General features: G+C 37.7%; 1 protein-coding gene across 4 annotated transcripts in view; it reads right to left on the minus strand.

Moving 5' to 3' along the window:
- LOC131063902 (uncharacterized) overlaps positions 1-22,865 on the minus strand; it is a 210,947-nt gene that overhangs the window by 17,996 nt on the left and 170,086 nt on the right. For 2 of the 4 annotated variants that reach the window (XM_059218225.1, XM_059218226.1), the window contains exons 6-7: positions 18,493-18,529; positions 11,746-11,768 (exon numbers count right to left, since the gene is read on the minus strand). In XM_059218225.1, coding sequence (XP_059074208.1) covers positions 11,746-11,768; positions 18,493-18,529 — 60 coding nt within the window. The remainder of the gene's footprint in view (positions 1-11,745; positions 11,769-18,492; positions 18,530-22,865) is intronic. The other 2 variants (XM_057997854.2, XM_057997855.2) reach the window with 1 other exon arrangement.

A 22,865-nucleotide genomic window follows, 5' to 3' on the forward strand; every position in this document is an offset into this window, starting at 1 on the left:
AGGCAAAGCTGTGATCAGTGAAAAATCTAAAGTCTGACTTCAGCGCCACCGCAATTCTCAAACCCTAGTGAGCTTCACTGCTGACAAGCCAAAAGAATTGACGGAACTAAAAAGCAATATCAAAAGAAAAAGATGTGAAAATGAAAATGAGAAAAAATCAAAAGAAAAGAAAATGAGCTGACAAAGAAATGTAAAATTGGCTAGAGGGAATATACGAGTAACTCCATCGGGGCTATAGACGCCTGGCTGGCAATGGAGCAATGTTCGTGAGCTTGCGGCGATAACCTCGTCGAGACTATGGACGTCTGACTGGCAGCGAGGCTCTATCCAGGATGCTTTTGGGGTCCAGATAAACTACGTAGCTTATCACAGGGGAACCTGGAGATCATGATTGTCTTGTTGAGGGGAATTAACGCATTTGCACACACATGGGTAACTGTGGACTTGATACTTTGTCTCAATATGATGGTCTCTTCTTGTGAGTGTTTCTTAACTCCTGGTTTTGTTGAGGGAGGTTTTCTGAGTTTTCTTCTAGAAAGATTGATTCCCAAATGTTTTCCAACATTTCTCAGTGGTGTCGCCAGATGTTGTGACCATTTCACACATCGCCCCATTAAAATGGGGACCCCCTCTTTTTGCTTGGTTTTGCTTGTTCTTCTTTCTGCTTTTAGGGTTTTGAGTAAGTGAGTCAGTCGTCTGGACTAGGGTTAAGCCTTAGGGTTTCCATTTTGATGTTTTCAAGCCAGAGTCCAGTCCATTTTGAAGAATTATTGAGCATCCTCCTGTGGATTGCAATTTTGAAATAGGGTGAATTTGTCGGGGTGTCAGGTTTGTCTGTCTAGGTTTAGTCGGAATTTTGAAAGTAAGTCCAAGTTTTGCCTAAGTATTAATGATGGAATTATGAAATTTTGTCCGATTGAATTTTTGACCAAATTTTGGAAATTTTGATAATTGACCCCTGGCCTTGGAGATAACTTAATTATGCCTTGTGAAGCGACTGAAGTCCTAAAATCTTGATATTTTAGCCTATAGGGGTAAAATCGCTCCTGTCCCTCAGTCAGGGACCAGGGCGAAATTGGTATTTTATGCATCCTGGTTATTAACTTGTTTTATTTGTCTTGAGTTGAACATAGATTGGAGTTTATGAAGATTTTGGGACTCAAAAATGGCAAGTTTTTCAAGGTTTAAAGCCAAATCGCTCCTGTCCCTTAGCCAGGGACCAGGGCGAAATGGCTTACTTAGACCATTTTTGGCCTTAGTTGATCAAATTAAAGCACCAAGAACGCAATAAGAGATGAAATCAACCTGATGAAGTACCAAGACTTAGTCGTTTGCAATGAAAAATTGAACATTTGGCCTTAAGGACAAAAATCGCTCCTATCCCTCACTGAAGGACCAGAGCTTGAAATCCAAGATCGCCTTGTCCTTGCAAGATTTGAATGATTTCGTGATTTGAGAAGAACAAGGAAGGTACGTTTTATCAGTTGAATATAACTTGAAAGGGGCACTATGGAGAAAATCAACCCAAGAAATTAAATCGCTCCTGTCCCTCTGTCAGGGACCAAGGCGAATTTCAGAGATAGCTCCTGTCCCTCTCCCAGGGACCAGAGCGATTTTCTTAGAGGACAAGTTTTTGGTGAAAAGGAAGTGAGTTTTAAGTTTGAGGCAAATAAATGAAGGCGTAACCACTCTATTGAAGATAATTTTGAAGGTTGCAAGACGCAAAGTGAAACATATTTTGTCCTAGGCGCTCCTGTCCCTCAGCCAAGGACCAGAGCGATTTCCTCATAAGGCAAATTTCTCGCAAAGTTAAAACAAGTTCCATGTTGGAGATGGGTGAAGGGGAGCATAATGAATCCATTGAAGAAAGTTTTAAACACTGGCAAAGAATGATTGAGCCTATAATTGCCAATTCGCTCCTGTCCCTCACCAAGGGACCAAGGCGAAAATCACTTGAATATCAAATTTGCCTTGCAAAGGACAAGTTGAGTATGCGTGGAGTGAATGGATGAAGTTATTACTTGCCTTGTGATGTAAATTGGCAATTAAAGAGACAAGGATCAAGGAGAAAAGCAAAAATCGCTCCTGTCCTTCAGTCAAGGACCAGGGGGAAAGTGGTTCAAAGAGACATTCATTCAAAAAATCAAATAGATCAAGCTCAAGGTTCCCAATTAAAATGCCAGTTTGAGCGTAAAGGAAGTGACTTTGAACGTGAAGATCAATCCAAAATGCTTAAGTATTCCTGTCCCTCTCCCAGGGACCAGAGCGATATTGTTAATGTCCCAAATCCTTCCCATGATTAGGCGCCAACATTTTTGAATTACATTAAATGCTAAAAATCGATAAAACTTGAAATATTTAATTGAATTAGCATTTAAAAATAGCACATGAGGCATTTAATGATTAATTTAACCTTTTAAAAAATCGAAATTATTAATTATAAAGGTGTTTAAATTAATTAACTATTAAATTAAATAAAAGAGCGCTTGGGTTTTATTTTAATGTTTTTACAAAAGTCGGCCTCCTCTTTTTATTTAAATTTTGTTATTATTTGCCTTATTTCCAAGTCGGCCTATAGGGATTGCAAAGAGGTGAGTGCCTATATAATGAAGGTATGTGAGCATGTTTAAACCATCATTCAATCATTGTTCATATGCGATTTGGAGAGGCGATTAAGGAAGTGCGAAATCTCATCAAGAAGGGTGCGAACTTTGTTTATGGTGGAGCGAATTTGCCCTCAAGGTGGTGAAGTTAATAAAGGAGACGCCTTTGCTAGAAGAAGCTCACGTTGAAGACTCTAATCTTCATTTTACCTAGGCGAATTTCCTAATTTTGCATTCTTTTCTTAGAGTTAGCTCTCAAAGTGAGGTATGGCGAAGTCTTCCTTGTCTAAATTTTGAATTTTTAAATCGTCCTGGCCCCAATTTTGAATTTTGAATTTTGAAATTTTGAATTTCCAGTAGCTCAATTGTATTTAGGAAATGATAACTCAAAGACTTATCATGAAGTTTCCTAAATTCAATCTTTAATCTAATTTATATTTCTACATTGCAAAGCATGTTACTTATTGTGAAATGTTGTGTAGGTGTTACGATGGCGACCCCGAAGGCAGGAGCATCCACCAGTCGTCCAGCTCTCATGAAGGAAGATCAAAAGAATGAAGAATTGGAGACCAAGATCGTGTCAAAGTGAAGCAACATTGGAGATACCAACTTAGGAAACTTCAGTACGAAGAAGTTTCGAGAGGTCCCTTACATTGGCAAGCCATCACCTGTCGCCAGGAGGATAATTGAAAGTGGCATCATTAAGGCCGTCGGCTTCCCTCCAGCAATCCAGTGCCATGAGTTGATGATGGAGTGTGCTCGCCATTATGATCCACAGTCCAGATCGATCGTGTCCAAGGAGGGAAACACTTTGGCTTACCTTTCAGAGGAAGCTATAAGTGAGGCTTTCCATCTTCCAGAGCACAGAGATATGATCTACAAAAGCATAGAAGGAGCCAGGTCCATGTACGAAGATGATCCAGACACTTGCCTAAGCATCATCAATAAGAATTGGTTACTCAAGAGTCGTCCTCGCCTGAGCAAGATTCCAAACACACCACATAGGATCGACTTCCAGGAGGAGTACAGAGATTTGATAACACTACTCAACCGAGTCACAGGAGCCCCTCAAGCCTTCTATTTTGAGAAGTGGATGTTCTACTTCATCCAAGTGATAGTTCAGGGAAAAGGAACAATTCATTGGGCTAGAATGATTAGCCATTGCTTGGACGTACAGTTAAGGAGACTGAAGGCTACCAAGTCCTTCCACATGAGTTCATACATCATATATGCCTTGATCAGGAGCTTTGAATATGCAGGATTACCTCACAGAGGAGTGATTGGGAGAGGACCCGGGGAGGTCAGAGTCTGTGATTCCTATGTTCACTTGCATCATCCGCCAGGAAGTAACTACAAGTTAGTCAATGATACCTTCACGATGAACATCACCAGGACGTTGCAAGGCGGACTTCACAATCGGCTATCTCAAGATGCACAAGAGCTAGTAAAGAGGTACGGTGCTTGGTTTATCCAATTTCCGAAATTTACATATATTAGAGTTCATGGATGTCCTTCACCTCCATACATATTGCCGAGATATCCGACAGACAGAATAGTGTTACTTGAGGTAACTAGACAGTTGGCAGCTTGTGCGAAGGCATTCAGACACAGACATGGAAATGGAGTTCCTGTGCCTATCATATTAGGGAATTCAGTTGAGGTATGTCCTAATGCTCTAGCCATGGATGATGCAGAGAAGGAGTTAGCTTTATATTCATTTTCATTCTTTGCCTTGAGAGAAAGCTTTGATCCTTATGGGTATATAGAGGAGACAGTCAGAAGAAAATACAAGCATGAGTTTCAGATAGAAGACTTTGTGATGAATCTCTCAGATGATCTGGAAGTGAAAAGAAAGATGCATTCTAGATTGCCTTTAGACTTCATCAGGAAATGCAAAATTTACAGAGTGGCCGACCAAGCTCAGGACAGTGGCAGGCATCTTCAATCATCTTATGATCGAGAAAGCAAATTAGTGAGGCTAGATTGGAATGAACCCGAGATTGTGGATCTAGATGCTTTGATGGCTCCAGTTTTGTCTTGTACTCGCAGATGGGTTGATGTGCAACATCAGAAGTTGAGAGAGCAGGGCATATCTATGACTTTTACTTTGGAAGAAAGACCCGCAGAAGGTGGAGCAAGTGTAAGTGAAGGTAATACTAATCCCAGAAGCACAAGCGAAGGTAACCTTCGAAGCGTAAGCGAGGGCAATCCTCATCCTAGAGGCTCAAAGAGAAAAGAGAGACCTGAGAAAAAGGAATCCTCCAAGAAGAAGCAAGAGGCCAATCGAGATCGTTCATCCGGCACATCTTCTCGACAAGAGAAGAGGACACTTGAAATGGAGGAGTCTATGGAATCAATGATACAGAATGATAAACAGGAAGAAGGACAGGCACCTCAACGATCATCAAGTCAATCTCTCCAAGTCAATGAGCTACATGAAGACAAGAACGATAACGAAGTGATATTTCCTCTCAGAGAAGAAGAAACATTGCCTAAGGAGATACAAGTGAAAGAAACAAGATCTGCCATCCCAGATTGGTTAAAGGAGAGACTAACAAGGGTGATTGTGATCGAGGACGAAGATAATGTGATTGATTTAGAGAGCCTTGTTGGAAATTCTCAGGAAGTAACAGAAAAGAGGAAGGCCACTAAGATGTCCAAGATGATCAGAGATGAGACCGGATCCAGGAAATTGCAGATAGCTACACCGGCAGTAGACAAGTATGAAGGTGAGATCCTCGCAGAGGAATATGATGTAGAGACATTTGAGCTTGGTCCACTCACAGCCGAGCAGACACTAGATGAGGCCACCGATTCATTTGAAGCACTGAAAGACAAGCTTAGGGAAGAAATGGAGAAAAATAGAAAGCTTGAGAGAGAGAGAGGTGCATGGAGAGGCTACTTTAGCCATGTTAATCAGCCTTTGGGACGTCAGGATCCAGCAGTATCTTCTGCGCAGGCACTTCCCCTTGAATCAGTTGGTGAGGCAAAGAGAGTTAGGAGTTTGGTCAAGCTTATGAGCTCTTGGATTGACAAATCTCATACAGTTGCTATTGAATTTGCAACAAGGATGATGCAGACTATTCACCGAGCTATCCAGGTTCTTGAGATCATCCACAACTTAATGATAACAGTAGCCGCCTTTGCCCATACCAAAGATGTCATCATTCCTGTCCTGCAAGTAATCAGACAAACATCAAGGAAAGTCCTAGTACAAGAAAAGATAATGGATGGAGGACCTCATAGTTTACTTCAGTGGTCAACTTTACTCCAGATGAAGGAGGTTCTCTTCGAGGACATCAGTACTAGATGCAATCATGTTGAGGAGGTCATCCACCTGATCCAGGATAGAGTGTTTGAGGTACTACGTACTATTCTTGGCAGGAGGATCGAAGTTGAGACAGATGTGGACTTACAAGAATTAGAAGAAAGGGTCAAGGTCATCTTTTGCAAAGATGCGACTATTATCACAGATGAGCAACGGGACCAGATGTTTGCTACCATGCTCCTGATTGAGAAGACCAAAGAACTTGAACCTGAATGGGACGTTGCTCTCCTCAAGGCTTTCGATCAGGTCATCCATTTGGAGGAACGAATGAGTAATCTTCCCGAGATTCCAATCGCTGAGATCGAAGGAATCGTGTCCAGATTCATTGCATATGCTAAAAAGGAGCATTGGAAAGGGAATAAGATTCTAGAAGAAAGGTTGTTATAGATGACGTGGCACCTTAATTGTCATTGGTCTATGTCTCCTAGGTTTTTGTGCCAAATTTAATATTTGGCTATGCATTTAATATTGTTCAATAAAAAGGGGACTATTTGTAATAAACCCTAATTAGGGTTTAGGTGTCATAATCTTGGCCATTGATCTTCTTTTGATCTGGACCGTTCATTGTAATTGAGGATGCTATATATACCCTCATTTCTTTTCATTTTGCAAATTAGATACTAGAGAGAATTAGAGAGATATTAGAGATTAGCAATTAGATAAGAGCAAGTTACTTTGTAGTAAGATTGAGCTTTGAAGAAGGAATTTCAAGCAATTGTTGTTTATGATGACTTTGAGATCAATAAAATATTGAAGTTATGGTGTTTTATTGCAACTCTTGTGGTTATCTTCATGGTTGTTTACTTTCTTGAATCATTCTCAGTCAAGGTAGTATTTTAGTTTGAAGGACAAAGTGTTGGACTTGATCTTTGGTAAGATTCACTTTCCAAACCACTAGCTTCTTGCTGATTGTAGGAACGCCTTGCGTGGTCAACTGGAGAAACTTGAATCACTTAAACCTTCAATCGTCATTGAGCTTTAGACATGTGCCTTTGTGGTAGTGTCTATGATCCTTGATGAATTGAAAGATCATTTGTTACCTTAGAAGATCGCATCAATTTCAGTTGAGTTGTTATTTTATGGCAATATTGAAGTTGGTAGAATCTTACCAAGTCTTGTCCGCATTAAGTCATTCTTAGGATTAGATTAGAATTAATCTCTTGCAAGCCCTTCTCTTTTGATCTTTTTTGAGAATTTGTTAGTATAGGAAATCCTATTTCGGAACATAAGTCCCCTTGATGAAACAGCAATCACAACGACCACTGGTGCTTATCCACACGTAGAGACCCTACATAAAAGAACATTGGAGTCACCCTGATTGATCCTTTCTTTGCGACATCTTCAGCAATCAAAGACTTTATTCAAGAGAGGATAAGGTACCCTTGGCTATTTTATTCTGTGTATGATTGTGTACAAAATACACGTCAACAGTGACATGACCAGCTTCTTAATGGAAGGCAGATACCCCCAAGGTCTAGACAAGGCCAAAAGACGGCATTTTAGATTGCAGTCCATTCCCTATGTCTTAGTAGATGGCACCCTCTTTTGAAGAGACTCTAATGGAGTCTTGTTAAGATGTATTGAGAAAAATCAAGTCAGTAGATTGTTAGAAGAATTTCATGATGGCTCTTCAGGGGGCCACTTCTCTACAAGGACTACAGCTATCAAAATAATGAGGGTTGGTTATTACTGGCCATCCTCATTCAATGACTCACATAGATGGGTGAAGAATTGCAAGAAATGTGTTTTCTTCTCTGGAAAGCAAAGACTAGCTGCCCTACCTCTTCATCCCATCCGAGCAGATCAACTATTCGCACAATAGGGTTTAGACTTCATTGGCATGATAAATCCACCTTCTAGTGTTGGCCACAAGTGGATCTTGGCAGCAACAGACTACTTCACTAGGTGAACAGAGGCAATTGCATTGAGGGATGCCACTGAGGCCTCAGTATTGGAATTCCTTGATGGAATCATGAGAAGATTTGGTGTCCCTTCCACCATCATATCAGATAATGCCAAGGCATTCGTTGGGATCCAAATCAGTTCTTGGGCAGTTAAGCATGGTGTATACTTGAAGACGTCATCCAATTATTAACCTCAAGGTAATGGCTTAGCTGAATCTTCCAACAAGAACCTTATCAGGATAATCAAAAGGACGATTGAAGACAACCAAAGGTCGTGGCATACTAAGTTGAGGACAGCCTTATGGGCTGACAGGATCACACCCAAGAGGGCGATCAGTAACTCCCCTTTCATACTGGTATATGGGAAAGAAGCAAGACTCCCAACTTCCCTAGAGTTACCCTCTCTTGAACTAGCACATCAACTGGAATTAACAGAGAATGATGCCATGACAATAAGGCTAGCTGAGCTAATGAAGCTGGAGGAGGTTAGAGGCCAGGCTATGCATAAGCTTGAGACTCATCAAAAAACAAGTCGAGAATTTTTAACAAAAAGGCTACTAATAGGGTCTTCAAATAGGGAGATCTATTTCTAAAGTGGGATGCAGACAAAGCCAAAGCTAGGCGACACTCCAAATTTGATGCTATCTGGAGTGGTCCATATGTAATCACTAGTTGCAAGGAGGCCAATGCATTTCATCTCTCCAGGCTTGATGGCGAAGTTCTTCTAATCCCAGTGAATGGGATTCATCTCAAGCCCTGCTTCTAAAGAGGGTGTTGATGACTATGTAAATATTAGACTAGAAGTTGTTTTGCTTTCATAAGTGCTTGTGCACCTGTCGCATTCTCCTTAAGAGGGTGTGTGCTCTAGTTTCCAGTTTCCCTCCAAGTGATAGCGCACACATGTTTTGGGTCATTTCAATGACTCAGTGCCCAATGGATGCTCAAGGCTTCTGGACTTCATGCTTAGCAGGCAAGCATCCCGCAGAGGTCGCCAAAAATGTTGTCATTTTATGACACCCTTGGTCCATCAGTGAGAACCGATCAGAGATATTCTCTATGGACCAACGTTGCCTCAGTTGATCAAAGAGAAAACAATGGAATCATGAAGTACGAAGTGTTGTCTTGCTGGAACTCCGTAACTCCCAACTTCCTAAGTCTTCTCTTCCTCAACCCTGGAACCCCCAAGTTCCCAAGTTCCTAAGTCTTCTCTTCCTCAACCCCGGAACTCCGAAACCCCCAGGTTCCCAAGTCCTCAACCCTGGAACCCCTAGGTTCCAAAGCTTCTAAGTCTTCTCTTCCTCAACCTTGGAACTCCGAAACCCCCAAGTTCCTAAGTCCTCAACCCCGGAACTCCAAAACCCCTAGGTTCCTACGTCCTCAACCCCGGAACTCCGGAATCCCAAAATCCCAAGCCTAAGTCTTCCCAATTTTGGTAACCTGTGTTTCCCAAGTCTTCCCAACTTCCTTCCGGCTTGCAACACTTCCAGATGGCGTGATCAACACTCAATGCTCTTAATGCTCCAACAACTCTTGCGACTTGTACACCTTTTGTGGAGCTACAGTGGCACATTTAATGATTTTTGCAAGATTTCCATTGAGAGAAGTATAGGGCCATGCTTATTTGTGGTTACTCATGTCATGCCTGCATGCTCTAACTTTGGAATGTCAGTCAATCCACCTTCTAGAAGTACCCTTTCTTCTTGGGATTGCATTTTTAGGATATGGCCAGGTTGCTTGCATGTACACAATGTCAAGTGCATGCACTTCCCTGCATTCCCTGACTGACATTTCCCTGCACACACAAGGGTCAAGGCTTCTTTTCCTTGACCAATGGTCTCTCCTATGCGACCCGTTTTCTATATAAGGTTGTTATGCCTCATGTTAAAGGGTCCTCTCCTTGTTGGCTTGAGCTATTCTATGCTCTTTCACTTCTCTTAAAGACTTGTATTTATCTTGCATTTTTGCAACAATAAGTTTGGCCATTGGCCTTATAATGAATTGAAATCACCATTCTTGCCTTACAATGTATGTTGTGTATGTGTTCTTACCTTCATTGTAATTGTATGTTTGTGGCTTTCTTTCACATATATGTTGTGTTAACCTATTTCTGAGTGTGACTTATGGGAAACCTTCTCCCCTCTTGACATTTAGCAAGTCCTAACCTCCATATGTGTGTTAAGGTCATTCATGCAACTGAAGTTTGTGCATCTCCTGGGTATTTCAGTTGATTCTTTGTGCCATTTTGGGTGGGGAGAGAAACATCTCTTATCTTGGTGTATCACCTCCTTTCAGTTTAAGCGTCTCTCTTCTCTTTTCCTCTGCAAGTTGTTAGTATAGGTTTAGAAGTAAGATTTGGAGTGTTGAGTTGGTTCAACACATGCACTTGGATTGAGAAGGAAGTCGGCCTTCTCCGGAGATTCAACCCCCTTGCGCAAGGTCCCACACTTCAGGGTTGTTTCCATGTTTCACAAGGTTGTTGAGTTGATAGCCCAGCAAGGGTGCAAGCTTTTGTGAGTCTTTTTTCTTTTACATCTGGAACCATGACTGCAAGCCTTTGAAATTCTGCTACATGATCCTTCACTTTACCCTCTTGCTTCAGTTGTGCTAAATCTCTAAAGTGGATTTATGAATCCTTCCTATCAAATCTTTCAATCAATCGTTGGCTGAAATCCTCCATAGTGGTGATGGAGTGGTGAGGGAGCCATGCCCTTGACTTATCCTGCCATGGTACCACCATCCGTGAGCTATCCCCTCCAAGTGCAAGGTGGCAAATCTTAATGCTTCTTCTTCAAACATTGGGTTCAAGGAGAAGTATGTATCTATTTTTTTGTAGCCACGACCTTGCTGATGTACTACCTGTCCCATCAAAGTTGGGGATTGTAATCTTTCCCAAATGGTGCTGGATATCCTTTCTTACAACATACCTCCTCTTCCTATGCCCACCTTTTGTTTTCAGTTCATAGAAATCACTGCAATTCACATCATTGCGAACTGCAGCACTCAAAGCATTGTATTCATCATGAAATTTGTCCATTACATTAACCTGATCAGGCTACTCTTCGTCTATATCTTTCTGCAAGAACTTGGCCCTAAAAGTCTGGTGTTTACTGAGGCTCTTTCTGCTTCAGCAGAAGTTCTATTCCCATTAGAAGTACTACATATGGTCCTATTATGTGCAAGCTTGTCAACACTTGGTTGCTGATTTAAGCCTCTCAGTAATTGAACCATTTACCTCAATGTTTTAAACATATTATTGTGGAGTTCCTCAATCCTTTTGAAGAATGCTTCAGTGGTGTTATCTTCCTTGTCCACCGTGGCCGTTCCCTCTTCCTCTCTGTTGGTATCATAGTTCCCTTTCACTCATCAAATTTTCCCTTAGGTTGACAGGTTCACTGCTTTGTACCACTGAAATATCCCACTTGTGCAACAATCAAGAGTCTAAATAGAATTCCCAGTATTAATAATGAAATGAAAGCTTTTAATGTCAAGCTGAAACAATTGCTTAGAAAAACTCAGTGAACAACTCTGATGCACCTATTATTAGAAATCACCAGTGCATACATAAATCAAAGATAGGAAGTGGAAACCAAAATTGCATCTTTTTGTTCATCAACTCTAGTACATACTGAAATTAACATACTGATTCCCATATCGGCTGCACTAAATCTAGAATGATGTCTTCTCTAGCTCTTGCATTCCTAAGTGCAAGCATAAGGCTTTGCTAGAAAATGGACAGGTATGGTTTTACTGAAAATATATGCTGCTATGAAAGGGCTTCACCGCCAATCCTCTATGCTTATCAAAACAACTATTGCAGTAGGAACAAACAATTATCTGAACTCTTGAAACACCTCCAAACACCTAGACGATATTCCCCAGAATCTCTGCGGACTATCAAAGGCCGACACACCTGAGCTAATCTGTAGCAAATTCCTGCATAATAATATGGAACTTATAAGTGTTGCGGTAAGCAAAGGAAGCCCGATATGCAATAAAATCACCAGAATATAATATAGTTTGAAATCTTTTATAGCCTTTATGCCCAACTTCAATAATAAACTTGCCACAATAGCACCCCTCAAGATGTAATCATTTACTTCAGGCAATAGTCTAAACTTTAGACTCTTAATGGTAAAAGTATTATCCTAGCTGATACTGAAAAGCAGGGGTCCCACAATATAACATCAAACCACAATTTCACCAATAAATATTATTAAACCTCAGACTTCAATATACGCGATAAATTTTATCAATGGCATGGCATCAATATCAATCATTTGGGATCACATTATTCATTTCCATCAACAATACTTGCACTTTGCCTATATTAAAATATTAGCCAAGAATCGGAACCCATAAAAATCTAAGTTACCAGGTTCACTTGCTGCCAGTCCAGACCTAAGTCCAGTTTGCACCGGGTCCGACAACTGGTCTGGTTAGCGTAGGGGTCAAGCAAAATTTGCGGATAAATCCTTTGAGAAATCCATCAGTATCGCCTAAAGCTGAAAGGAATGGAATTGTGTGCAAAAAGGAATGGATTAAATTGAATATATTTTAGTATATATAATATATTCTAATATTTTATAATTTATATAAGGTGAATTTATATATTTATTTATATTTATTATATATATTTTGTACTAAGGAACCCAAACCCGCAAAAAAAAATTAGCTGAACTAGTGAACTGAGTTCTCGAACCTGAACCTAAACCCAAATCCGAACCGGTAATTTAGATAAAAATTATTACATCAACTTTAAACCAGAGGCTAAAATAATATTTAGAAATATATTAAACCATAAAACAGCTACCTGACCATTTATCAATCTTTATTTTCTGAATCAGGAATAAACTTCTGTAAATTTGTCTCCAATGGAGACTTCACAAATTTAGCCCAACTGTGAACTCTGTCACAAATCCACTCCCAAGAAGAGTCAGAATTCATCCAACCATTCTAATCAACTAAAGGTTTCCGTCCTCGACTTCTCATAAACCGTCATATCAAAATCAAAAACATATGTCACTCCACCCAACCAACCTCCTTATAAAGAACTCCCAAAAGCATCTAGAATATTAGGCTGACTTAGCCAACTTTAACATTTACAATATTTGGAGAACTTTATTTAATAAAGTGACTTTTTATATTATTTTATTATTTTCACTTTATTTTAATTAAATTAATAAATTAATAAATTAAAGTCATTATCATGAAATAAATTTTAATTTTTCGACAACATAATTAATTAATTTTAATTAAGTCACTGTATGAAAATTTGGGGACATTACACCAACTCTAAAGCTTGGGGGAGTTCATATTTTCCTACTATATTTGGGATACCACAAAATCTAGGTAATGTTTCTCAATATCCCCTAGGTTTTACAATTTTATAGAATTTGTAACCATCCCTATGTTATGAAAATTAAAGATAGAATGATTATCAAGATATTGTAAAAGAATCCTTAAATAAGATTATAAACACTTTATTCGGATAGGATAAGAGTGACAACTAAGAGGATAAGACTAACAACTGATATTCCTAAAATCTATCCTAAAAGCGCATTGACCATTATAAATAAAACATTAAATTAATACCCTCCCTTAATGGTGAATCTCTTAACTACACCAAGCTTATTCCAAAATTTTACAAATTTTTCAGGACTCGAAGACTTGGTAAGAATGTCAATGGATTGATCCCGAAAAGACAATCTTGAAACATAACCAATCCATCTTCTACAAGTTGTCTGATAAAATATCAATGAAGTTCCACATGTTTGGAATGCTTTTTGAAAATAGGATTCTTGGCAAGTTTTAGCACCCCTTGATTGTCATAGAACAAGGGTGAACAGGCTTTGCTTGAGGCATCTTCATGTCCAAAAGCATCCTCTTCAGAGCCATACTACCTTGTTACTTGTATTGCTCCTCAATATTAAGCATTTGTTGATGATAGAGCTATTGCCTACTATTTCCTACTAGTCCACGTGACTACACCTATGTCGAGGCCACAAACACAACCATGAGTGGATTTACTATCATTTGAATTTGTAAACCTAAACAATCTAGGATCTTTCCTTCTATTGTATAATATCCCAAAGTCAAGTGTCCCTTTCACATATCTCAACATCCTCTCCACTAAAGTCCTATGTACTTCTTGGGTGTTGTCATGTATCTAGAAATGAAACTCACAACATAGCTCAAATCATGTATAGTGGCATTAAGATTTATTAACCTCTCAACTGTTGCCTATAAGTTAACTCATTGACTATCTAAGAGTTAGTTTGGTTGAAAGTTTTTGTCCTTTTTTCATACATGTTGATAAGATTTTGCAATCTATCATTCTAAATTTGTTAAACAACACTTGCCATATTTTGATTATGAAACAAAAACGCTGCCGCTTGTTTTCTTCTACACCTGGGCAGTAATGTACGAGGCCTAGATCATTAATGTCAAAAGCTACACATGTATCCAATTTGATCTTTTCACTTGCATGTGTCTCATTACCTATAATAATGATGTGATCTACATAAATGACTAGTAACATTATATCATCACCAATGCTTTTGACATAAAAAATTTGGATATGAAGGATTTTGCTAGAATCCATGTTCAACCAAATATCTATCAATTTGGATGTATCATGCCCTAGGTGCCTGCTTCAAGCCATATAAAGTTTTCTTCAGTCTACATACAAGATTCTTGTAATGTCCCAACTTCGCAAATCTAAGAAAACACGTAAACAATGAATTTTAATGATTGATTAATTCATCTAGGGTGTAATTTGTCTAAATTCATTTGAGTTTATTTGTTATCAATAAGTCAATTCCATATTTAATTCCTAGTGGGATAAAAGGGATAAGCTACCTTAGGATGCCCGTAGCGCTTAACAGGCCCAAGGGCGGTACACTCCCCCTTGGCCCTACTGCCAGAAGCCCTTTGTCAACTGCAGTGGGTGGCCTACCTGACAGAGGCCTAGTTCCTGCTATCCCTGTTGCCTAATTCCTCATTTATCTCACTGGGTTTGGATATGCAATTGCTTTATTTATTATCTTGGTAGAGATCATTCCTCTAATTCTTAATTGCATAATATGGTTCTTTCTTAATTAGTAGTTGTATAATATTTATTAATTTATGTAATATGTGGAGATGTATTCATATTATATATATATATATATACATACATACATACATACATATATATATATATATATATATATATATATATATATATATATATATATATATATATATATATATATATATATATATATATATATATATATATAATATGTGGAGATGTATTCATATTATATACATACATACATACATACATACATACATACATAGATATATATATATATATATATATATATATATATATATATATATATATAAGATTTCATTATCTAATTTCTATATATATAAAGGTGTATCTTAACCATCCTAGAATATAATTATTTTGAATTTAACAACTACCCAAAATTTATACATTTATGCAATAACACTTATCTATTTTTCAGAATGTAACTTCATTAAATATTATTGCGAATTTAAACAAGGGTCGAAAAACGACTTACCTGCGTCTCCTGTTGCTGCGTCCTTTTTTCCCGCGTCCCATGCATCCCTTCTCCCTATTTTGTTAACCGCGTGCCTTCTTCCTTCCTTCCTAAAGCCCACGAGTTTGGCTTTTAATACCAGCGGATGGGGGGGAAAACGGACTTCGGCCAGGGGTCGTGTCTGTTTGGAGGAGCGAACGAGGTGACCGTTGGAGTCACCGTTTCCACCCGCAGCTCTTTATCGGTGCCTTCAAGCTTAGACACAACGCTTCATACCTACGGTGTTTGCTGGTGTAGTTCCACCCCGAAAACCCCTAGTTTAACGCGTTGGTTGTATTATGTATCGGTTCTTATAAAATAAAGGGTCCCGTAATTTGTAAATTCTCATTTTCTTAGTAATGTTTACAATATATTAAGTTCTTCTTTTCTCTTGTTTATATTGTATATTTATATTTTTAGATTTATTACGTGCATCAATAATAATAATAATTATTATATATTTAATTAACAATGCATTATATTGTATATAGTTTATGTCTATTTATCACTAATTATATATTAGTTAACAATTGAACATGATTATTACATCAATATAAACTAGGAGCCATTTCTGATTAAATAATGGAAGATAAATGATATTTTTATAATTACAAAAAATGTGGGGTTATGACAATTCTCCTTTGCTACAAACTTGAAAACCTTGTGATTGGGATTTGTACACTTCTTCCTACAAATCTCCATTGAGAAAGACAATCTTGACATCCATTTGATGGACTATCCAACCAAATAGAGTTGCCCTGACTAGAACTAATCGAATGTTGCTCATCTTTGTTGTAGGAGAAAAGGTTTCTTCATAGTCAATGCCTTCTCAAAAATTGTACTTACAACCAAAGTTACAAGACTCCGCGAGTCTTGCCTAGACTCGCAGAGTCCAAAGGCGGGTCGCCCTCGCCGAGGCCCACAGCCTCTGGACTCAGTCGAGTCTGGCCGAGTCTGTCAAACCAACAAATAGAGACATTGAAGAGCAGACCAACAAATAGATTGAAGAGGAGATAAGGTTTGTTGATTGTTTGTGCAAGTTTGTAGCTTGCATTCAAGCATTTGAAGGTGTTAAAGAAGGATTTGGAAGAGGTTTTCAAGCATATTTATAGAGGTAAGTACCATTTTTTTGTTTGTTTTTTTATTTTCTTACTTTCATATTTCCATTTGTTGTACATTTGTTTTGTTTTTGTTTTATTTTATATTGATGGAAGAAATATGAAAGTTGAAACCCTAGTTTTGTTTATTCTTTCTATTATTTATTTTTAGATTTTAATTTATTTAGAATAAGAGACATTATGCTGATTGTTTTCATTTATAATATATTGTAGCATAATGTTTCATCCTACCGGTAGTGGAAGTGGTGCCCCAGTTAGACAGGATAAGGCTTGGAAACATGGCATCCCCAAGATCAAAAAAAGAAGTAACATGTATCTATTGCAAAACAAGATATAATGGGGGAGGTATTAACCAGTTGAAATATCACATTGCACAAATAGAATGCCATGATGCAAACCCATGCAAAAAAGCACCACTTGAGTCTCTACGTGAAGTGCAAGCTCAATTAGAGGAATTTAAAGAGAAAAAATAATTAAAAAGGAAGCAAATGGAAGAAATGGCAGCCATTGGTGGAGAGGCTTCTTCAAATCTTCGGCCTCCATTTCTTGAATCTGGAAGTAGTGGTTTGTGGTAGTGTGAGTGTGAGCATTGGGCATCAAATTACAAAGTCGAGCGATCACTGATATTGGCTCCTCTGAGCTTTAGACTTCTAGCCTCTAAACTCTAGCTTTTATGTTGATAAATGATTTGAACTTTTGATGACATGGATTTCATATTCCATGTATATTGTAGACATTTGACACTATCTATATTTCTAATGTGTTATTTAGTTTAGCTTATTTCCTTCAGCGCAAGCCTAAAATTTGCATTTATACTTATGTGATCAATGTAAACTTGTGTATGTGCTTCAATTTGATGAGATTATTGTGTCTTTACTGTTAATTTATTAAAAAATGCATGAAAGAAGTTTAAAATCGTTAAAAATCTTTGAATTTCTTGGGTTTTACAATTTGCCGAGTTTGGGCGTCGAGGCCGAGTCCAAGTCAAAAATCAGCTTGCCAAGTCCGAGGCTTGTAACTATGCTCGCGACCAACCAAAATTTGTACTTGTCAACAGTACCATTTGTCGTGTACTTGAGTTTGCACACATATTTGCAACCAATGGGTTGCTTCCCTAGTGGAAGATCTAAGAGATTCCAAGTCTTATTTTTCATAAGACATTCATGTTCAATGGCCATGGCCTTTTCTCATTTAGGTTCTCTTTTTGCCTCCTTAAACACCTGTGTTTAATAAACACCCTAAATATTAGCCATTAGAGCAAATTGTGTTCTGCTTGTTCTTGCCTCTAAATGATCTACCCTTGATCATTTCACTTATCCAAACATTGACAATGGTGTGAATCACGGTTATGTTCTCTTGCTGCCTATCCATTGTTACCATTACAGCACCATTTGATTCTAAAAATCCACGGAAATGGACATATGGTCTTGATTGAGGTCCCAACTGTCAAGGTAACATGTGAGGGTTTGGGACCTTGGGCAAACTAATCAAGAATCTTCATGAGGGTTTCTACTATTTGTAGCAACTTCTTATTGTAATTGTTTTCTCCTGCTAACTGCCCATTGTCACCACTGCAGCTTCTTTTTAATGATTAACATTTGATCCAGACATACTCTCATTGCTAATTCACCCAGTATTTTTGACATTTGTACCCACTTTAAAGCCTTGTGTACGTAACCACACCTACCATTGAATATGAGAAATTTTCAGCTTGAATTAATATATTTTGATATTTATTTTCAGCTTTTAGGTAGAGTTTCTCAGCAATTTTGTGTTCTTATCATTTAAAAGCCTATCCTCTATCACATTTCCTATCTGTCTTTAGAAAAATCTACTGCAGATCAAATATCCTAGGAGAATTGATTATGACATATTTGAGAAATTCATTTTAAATAAAACTATCTTCCAAAATCAATATCTCATTTATAAAATGATGAATTAAGAAAGTACCGCTTTCATACTCCAATGCTTGAAGAATCATTTCTACCTGAACAACAGAATAAAAGGTACATTCATCAATGTTTTCTTCTTGCCATTTTATATTAGCACAAATTTGTCAATCATATCTCATCATACATAGAACCAAGCAAATAATGATGACGTAGTTTGAGAACAGAGACAAAAATGTGGAAGTTAAGAATAGAAATTGACTTGATAGAACAAAGTTACAAAACACATTCATTAACAAGGATGAACTGAACAGAGCTCTGCATGTAATTCAATTAAACAATTGGTAAAATTCAGCGCAGAGAGAAAAATAGCACAAAAAAATCAAGTATAACAATAAACATCAGATATAGTTGTAGTAAGTGGCACAAACCACCCTTGTAATTGAAACAATACCATAGATCTCAAGTGAAACATTTCCTTGCATCTGTATTAAAAAGATTAATACCATCCACTACAAAGCATAAGATTTGCAATTTTGCATACTCCTAGCTCTAAGTAATTGTTAAGCAATATTGGTTAAAGATTTACGTGGAATTTTCAAATACTCAATACAACTACACTAGCAGTTTGGAAGGTTGAAAAGATTGAGTGGTAAGTTCATGATAGCGTTAATCATAATGAAGTCAATAATGCAGCCAAGGAAGATGTAGCATAAAGGTTACAACCAGAGAAACATGTAATGTCCCCATTTTAGCAGACTTGGATTTTGTGAGATTAGCCTATTATCCTGACCCTTGTAGGCTAATGTGTTGGATAGAGGGTCTTTTGAGGATTGGTATCATCTCCAATGTTCAGAGTGCTTCAGTTTGGTCTTCGTTTGGCATCATTCGGACATCATTTGCTCTACTTCCTATTTTTAGTAAGTCTTGGGATGTTAGAGATGGACCCCTGCTACTTTTAGTAAAGGGGGTATGGTCATATGCAGTCTCGTCATGTTAGCTCCCAGTTCAGACGACGTTTGAAAATACAAAGTATTCATGGAGATATTAATGTTTAATTGGCTCAATTAAACATTAATTATTTGGAGATTATATTATTAAGTTATAAAATGACTTTATATTATAAAGCACTTAAATGAGGGTCTATTTATCATGATAAGGGGGCCAAGTTTATTAATAATTTATGAGCACATAACCCAAGGTTTAATTACATTATTGATGCCAATGAAATATTATAACATTTTAATGTTAATTAAGAGCTTTTTGAAGAAGTTCGAACTTCTTGAGGAAATATAAGTGTGCAAAAGGAATCGAACTTCATTATGTGATTGGAGTTTTTGATTGAAGTTTCTCTGGAGCATTGAAGTGTAGAATACCAAGGGTTTCTGCAAGATTCAAGGCTTGTCGGCATTGGAGAGCGTGGCTTCTTCATTGTAACAGCATATAGAGGGTGTGCAATATCATCTGATTATGCTTGTGAGAGTTGGCTTAATTCAGAAGTCAATATTGAGCTGATTGGAGGGTTTATTTCAGAGTTTGTTTGCAGATTGAAAGAGACTACAGTGCGCTACAATGTCGTGAACAGTGCACATGAACAGTGCACTACAGTAGTTTGAATTCTATAGAAGGGGATTTAGAAAGGTGAACAGCTATATATATTTGACAAAGGCTTTGCGTATGAGGAGAATCAAACCAATATATCAAGGCAACCATTGAAATTCCAAGTTTTCTATCTATGGTCATTGTATTAGAAAATCATTACTTCATTGCATCATTTTCTATTATGATTATATCATGAAATACTTGGAGGTTGCATATGTTTAATGGAGATATAAGTTGCATATTCCACATTCATGGTAACATTCAACATTGATCAGCCACTTACCTTTCATGCCAATTGTTTGCTTAAATGCCTAATGGCTGTAGGTATACATTGGGATGCATGACAAGTGTTTGTCTTAATGTCAACTAGCTGTACTAGTGAATTTCAGTCATTACATGTGTGTGTAAAGGTCTAAAACAGATAGTATATCATTTCTATAGCAACTTTGCATTGTTAGAAGCTTTCCATAACTTCATTTGCAGCCTACAAACCCAGAGAAGACCAATAAAGAATTCACTACAGCGGCTTCAAACATTGTATGCCAAGTGTTTGACAATATTCCTTGGGGTTCAAATAAGCGAAACAGGGTCAAATTAGCCAAGGGATACTACAAAACACAAGAATTCTCGTTGTACCTCTGTGCTACCAGGTTTGCTGAAAACCCAACCCATACCAAAACCAGTCTGAACTAGGTACGATACTAGTCAAGGTATGGGCTGGGTTTAACAGGGGTTTAACAGGGCTCTGCCCAGGACTTTGGGTTCACCCTGGGTACATCTACTACATAGCTGGGGCTAACTCACAAACCAGAGCAGAACCTTGGGAAAATCCAAGAGGAACCAGCCCCATAACATAAACATGTCACTTTTATTAAAATGCAGAAAAAATGTAATAAACTGGCCCTAATTAACCCTAAATTTGTATTTTTGTGCAAAATTATAGCATGCCCAACCCAAATGTATCAAACCCAAGGAAAAAAATTCAGTAAACTGCCAAACTAGCACCCCAATCCAAAATACAAACCAGCAACTTAGTTGTACATCTGTTGAGGATGGCCATGGAGGGAAAATAAGTTTGCATTATGATATCAAGACAAAGACAAGCACATGTAACAACTATCAAAATTAAAAACTTTGGTATTCACCATGAAACTTATTATTACAAGTTCACTGATTGGCTAGATTTCCAAGACTTGTTATACTTATCAAGGCATTGGGTACAATTTGATGGACTGTTATTCAAAATTTGGCTAGATTCCCAAGCTTATTAAAATTGTCCAGTAATTGGCTAAGTTTCCAAGACTTGATCATGTCCCCAGATATATCAAATAATGCAGCCATTAGAGATGTTATCTAAAGGTTACAAGCAGAAAAAATTTGAATCTCACAAGTAATCTTGTTGTATCTCTGTCAAGGGAAAACAAGTTTGTTGCTTTATCAATGTAGAGATGAGCACATCACAAGGAAGTTTTTGGGAAGCCACATTCAGATTGATCAAATAATAGGAAAACAAGGTATTAGCACCATGAATCTCACAGTGCTCTTGGCACACCTTTACTGATGACAGCCTTGGAGGGAAATAAGTTTCCATTGTCTCATCAATGCAGAGATAGGCACATTACAAAGATGTTATTGAGAAAGCACATTCAGATACATCATATAATGACAAACAAAGATATTGGCACCATGTGACAATTATCCGTTGTTCAAAAAGGACACATCCCCACCCCCTACATGCAAAAAATTTCAGAAGTTTCCATGATAAGTACATCCCTGGAACATGGGGAGGCCATGAGGACATCCCCCTGCCATCCCTCCATCAACACCACTATTTCTAAGATTTCTCCAATCTATTTTTTCTCTAAGAGGGACTGTTTTAGGGACATCCCCTCCAAATGGGCACATCTGGGGGACTGTGAGGCATCCCTTGACCCTAACAAGAAATGCAAAGGCATCACCTATAAAAAAGTGCTGAAAAAGTATCCTATGTTATATATTAAAAAAAATCTTGATTCTAGTGCCCATAGCCCTAACCCTAATGGCTAACGGGTGTCACCCACACCCACAGCCTCACAAAAACCTATAAAAAAGATATTTCAGTCACATTCCAAATTGCAAGTGTTCATTGACTGAAGTTGAAAGTTGGAAACTGAGGTAGTAAGCCAAGAGTGAGAAGATTGCAAAGAGTGGAAGAGCATCAAGCGAGGAAAAGTGAGATCAGAAAGAAGACTCAGAAGAGTGAAAGCATTTGCTAAATTCAATGTATCAAGCCACAAGGTAAGAATTTCTGATTTCTTCATTTCTCATTTCATTTTTAATTTTGAAATTTATTTTGATTTATAAGCTTGTAGCTTTGTTTTCAATTTCAAAATTGGAAGTCAAACTAAGATTCCATCTTGTGTATCCTCTGCTTCTACACTTCATCCAGCCTAAAGTAACAAAAAAAAAGTAAAATTTATGACAGTACTATCTAGGTTTTTTCAATTTTTTAAATCAGCTTTTTAGTTTTGTAAAGTAATGCATAAACAATTGAAAAAATTTAAAATCAGTCATAAAACCTTAATTGTTAAACTAGGATTTTAACTTTTGTGTATCCTCTGCTTTTATGCTTCATGCAACTTAAAGTAAGAAAAACAAAAGGAAAAATTTCGTTTCTTAATCACTTGCATTATGCATGGTTTGAATTTTAATTTTTAAATTATAACCTTCTAAATTTGATAACTGTTTCTTGTCACTATGAGTACGAGTTCCCACGGGATGAATTTTGATGAGGATGAGCTTGAAGAGGTTGAAGATGAAGTTAAAATTGAATCTGATTATGCACATAATGAT

This window comes from Cryptomeria japonica, chromosome 3 (genome assembly GCF_030272615.1).
Source record: "Cryptomeria japonica chromosome 3, Sugi_1.0, whole genome shotgun sequence".
NCBI classification, from domain to species: Eukaryota; Viridiplantae; Streptophyta; class Pinopsida; order Cupressales; family Cupressaceae; genus Cryptomeria; species Cryptomeria japonica.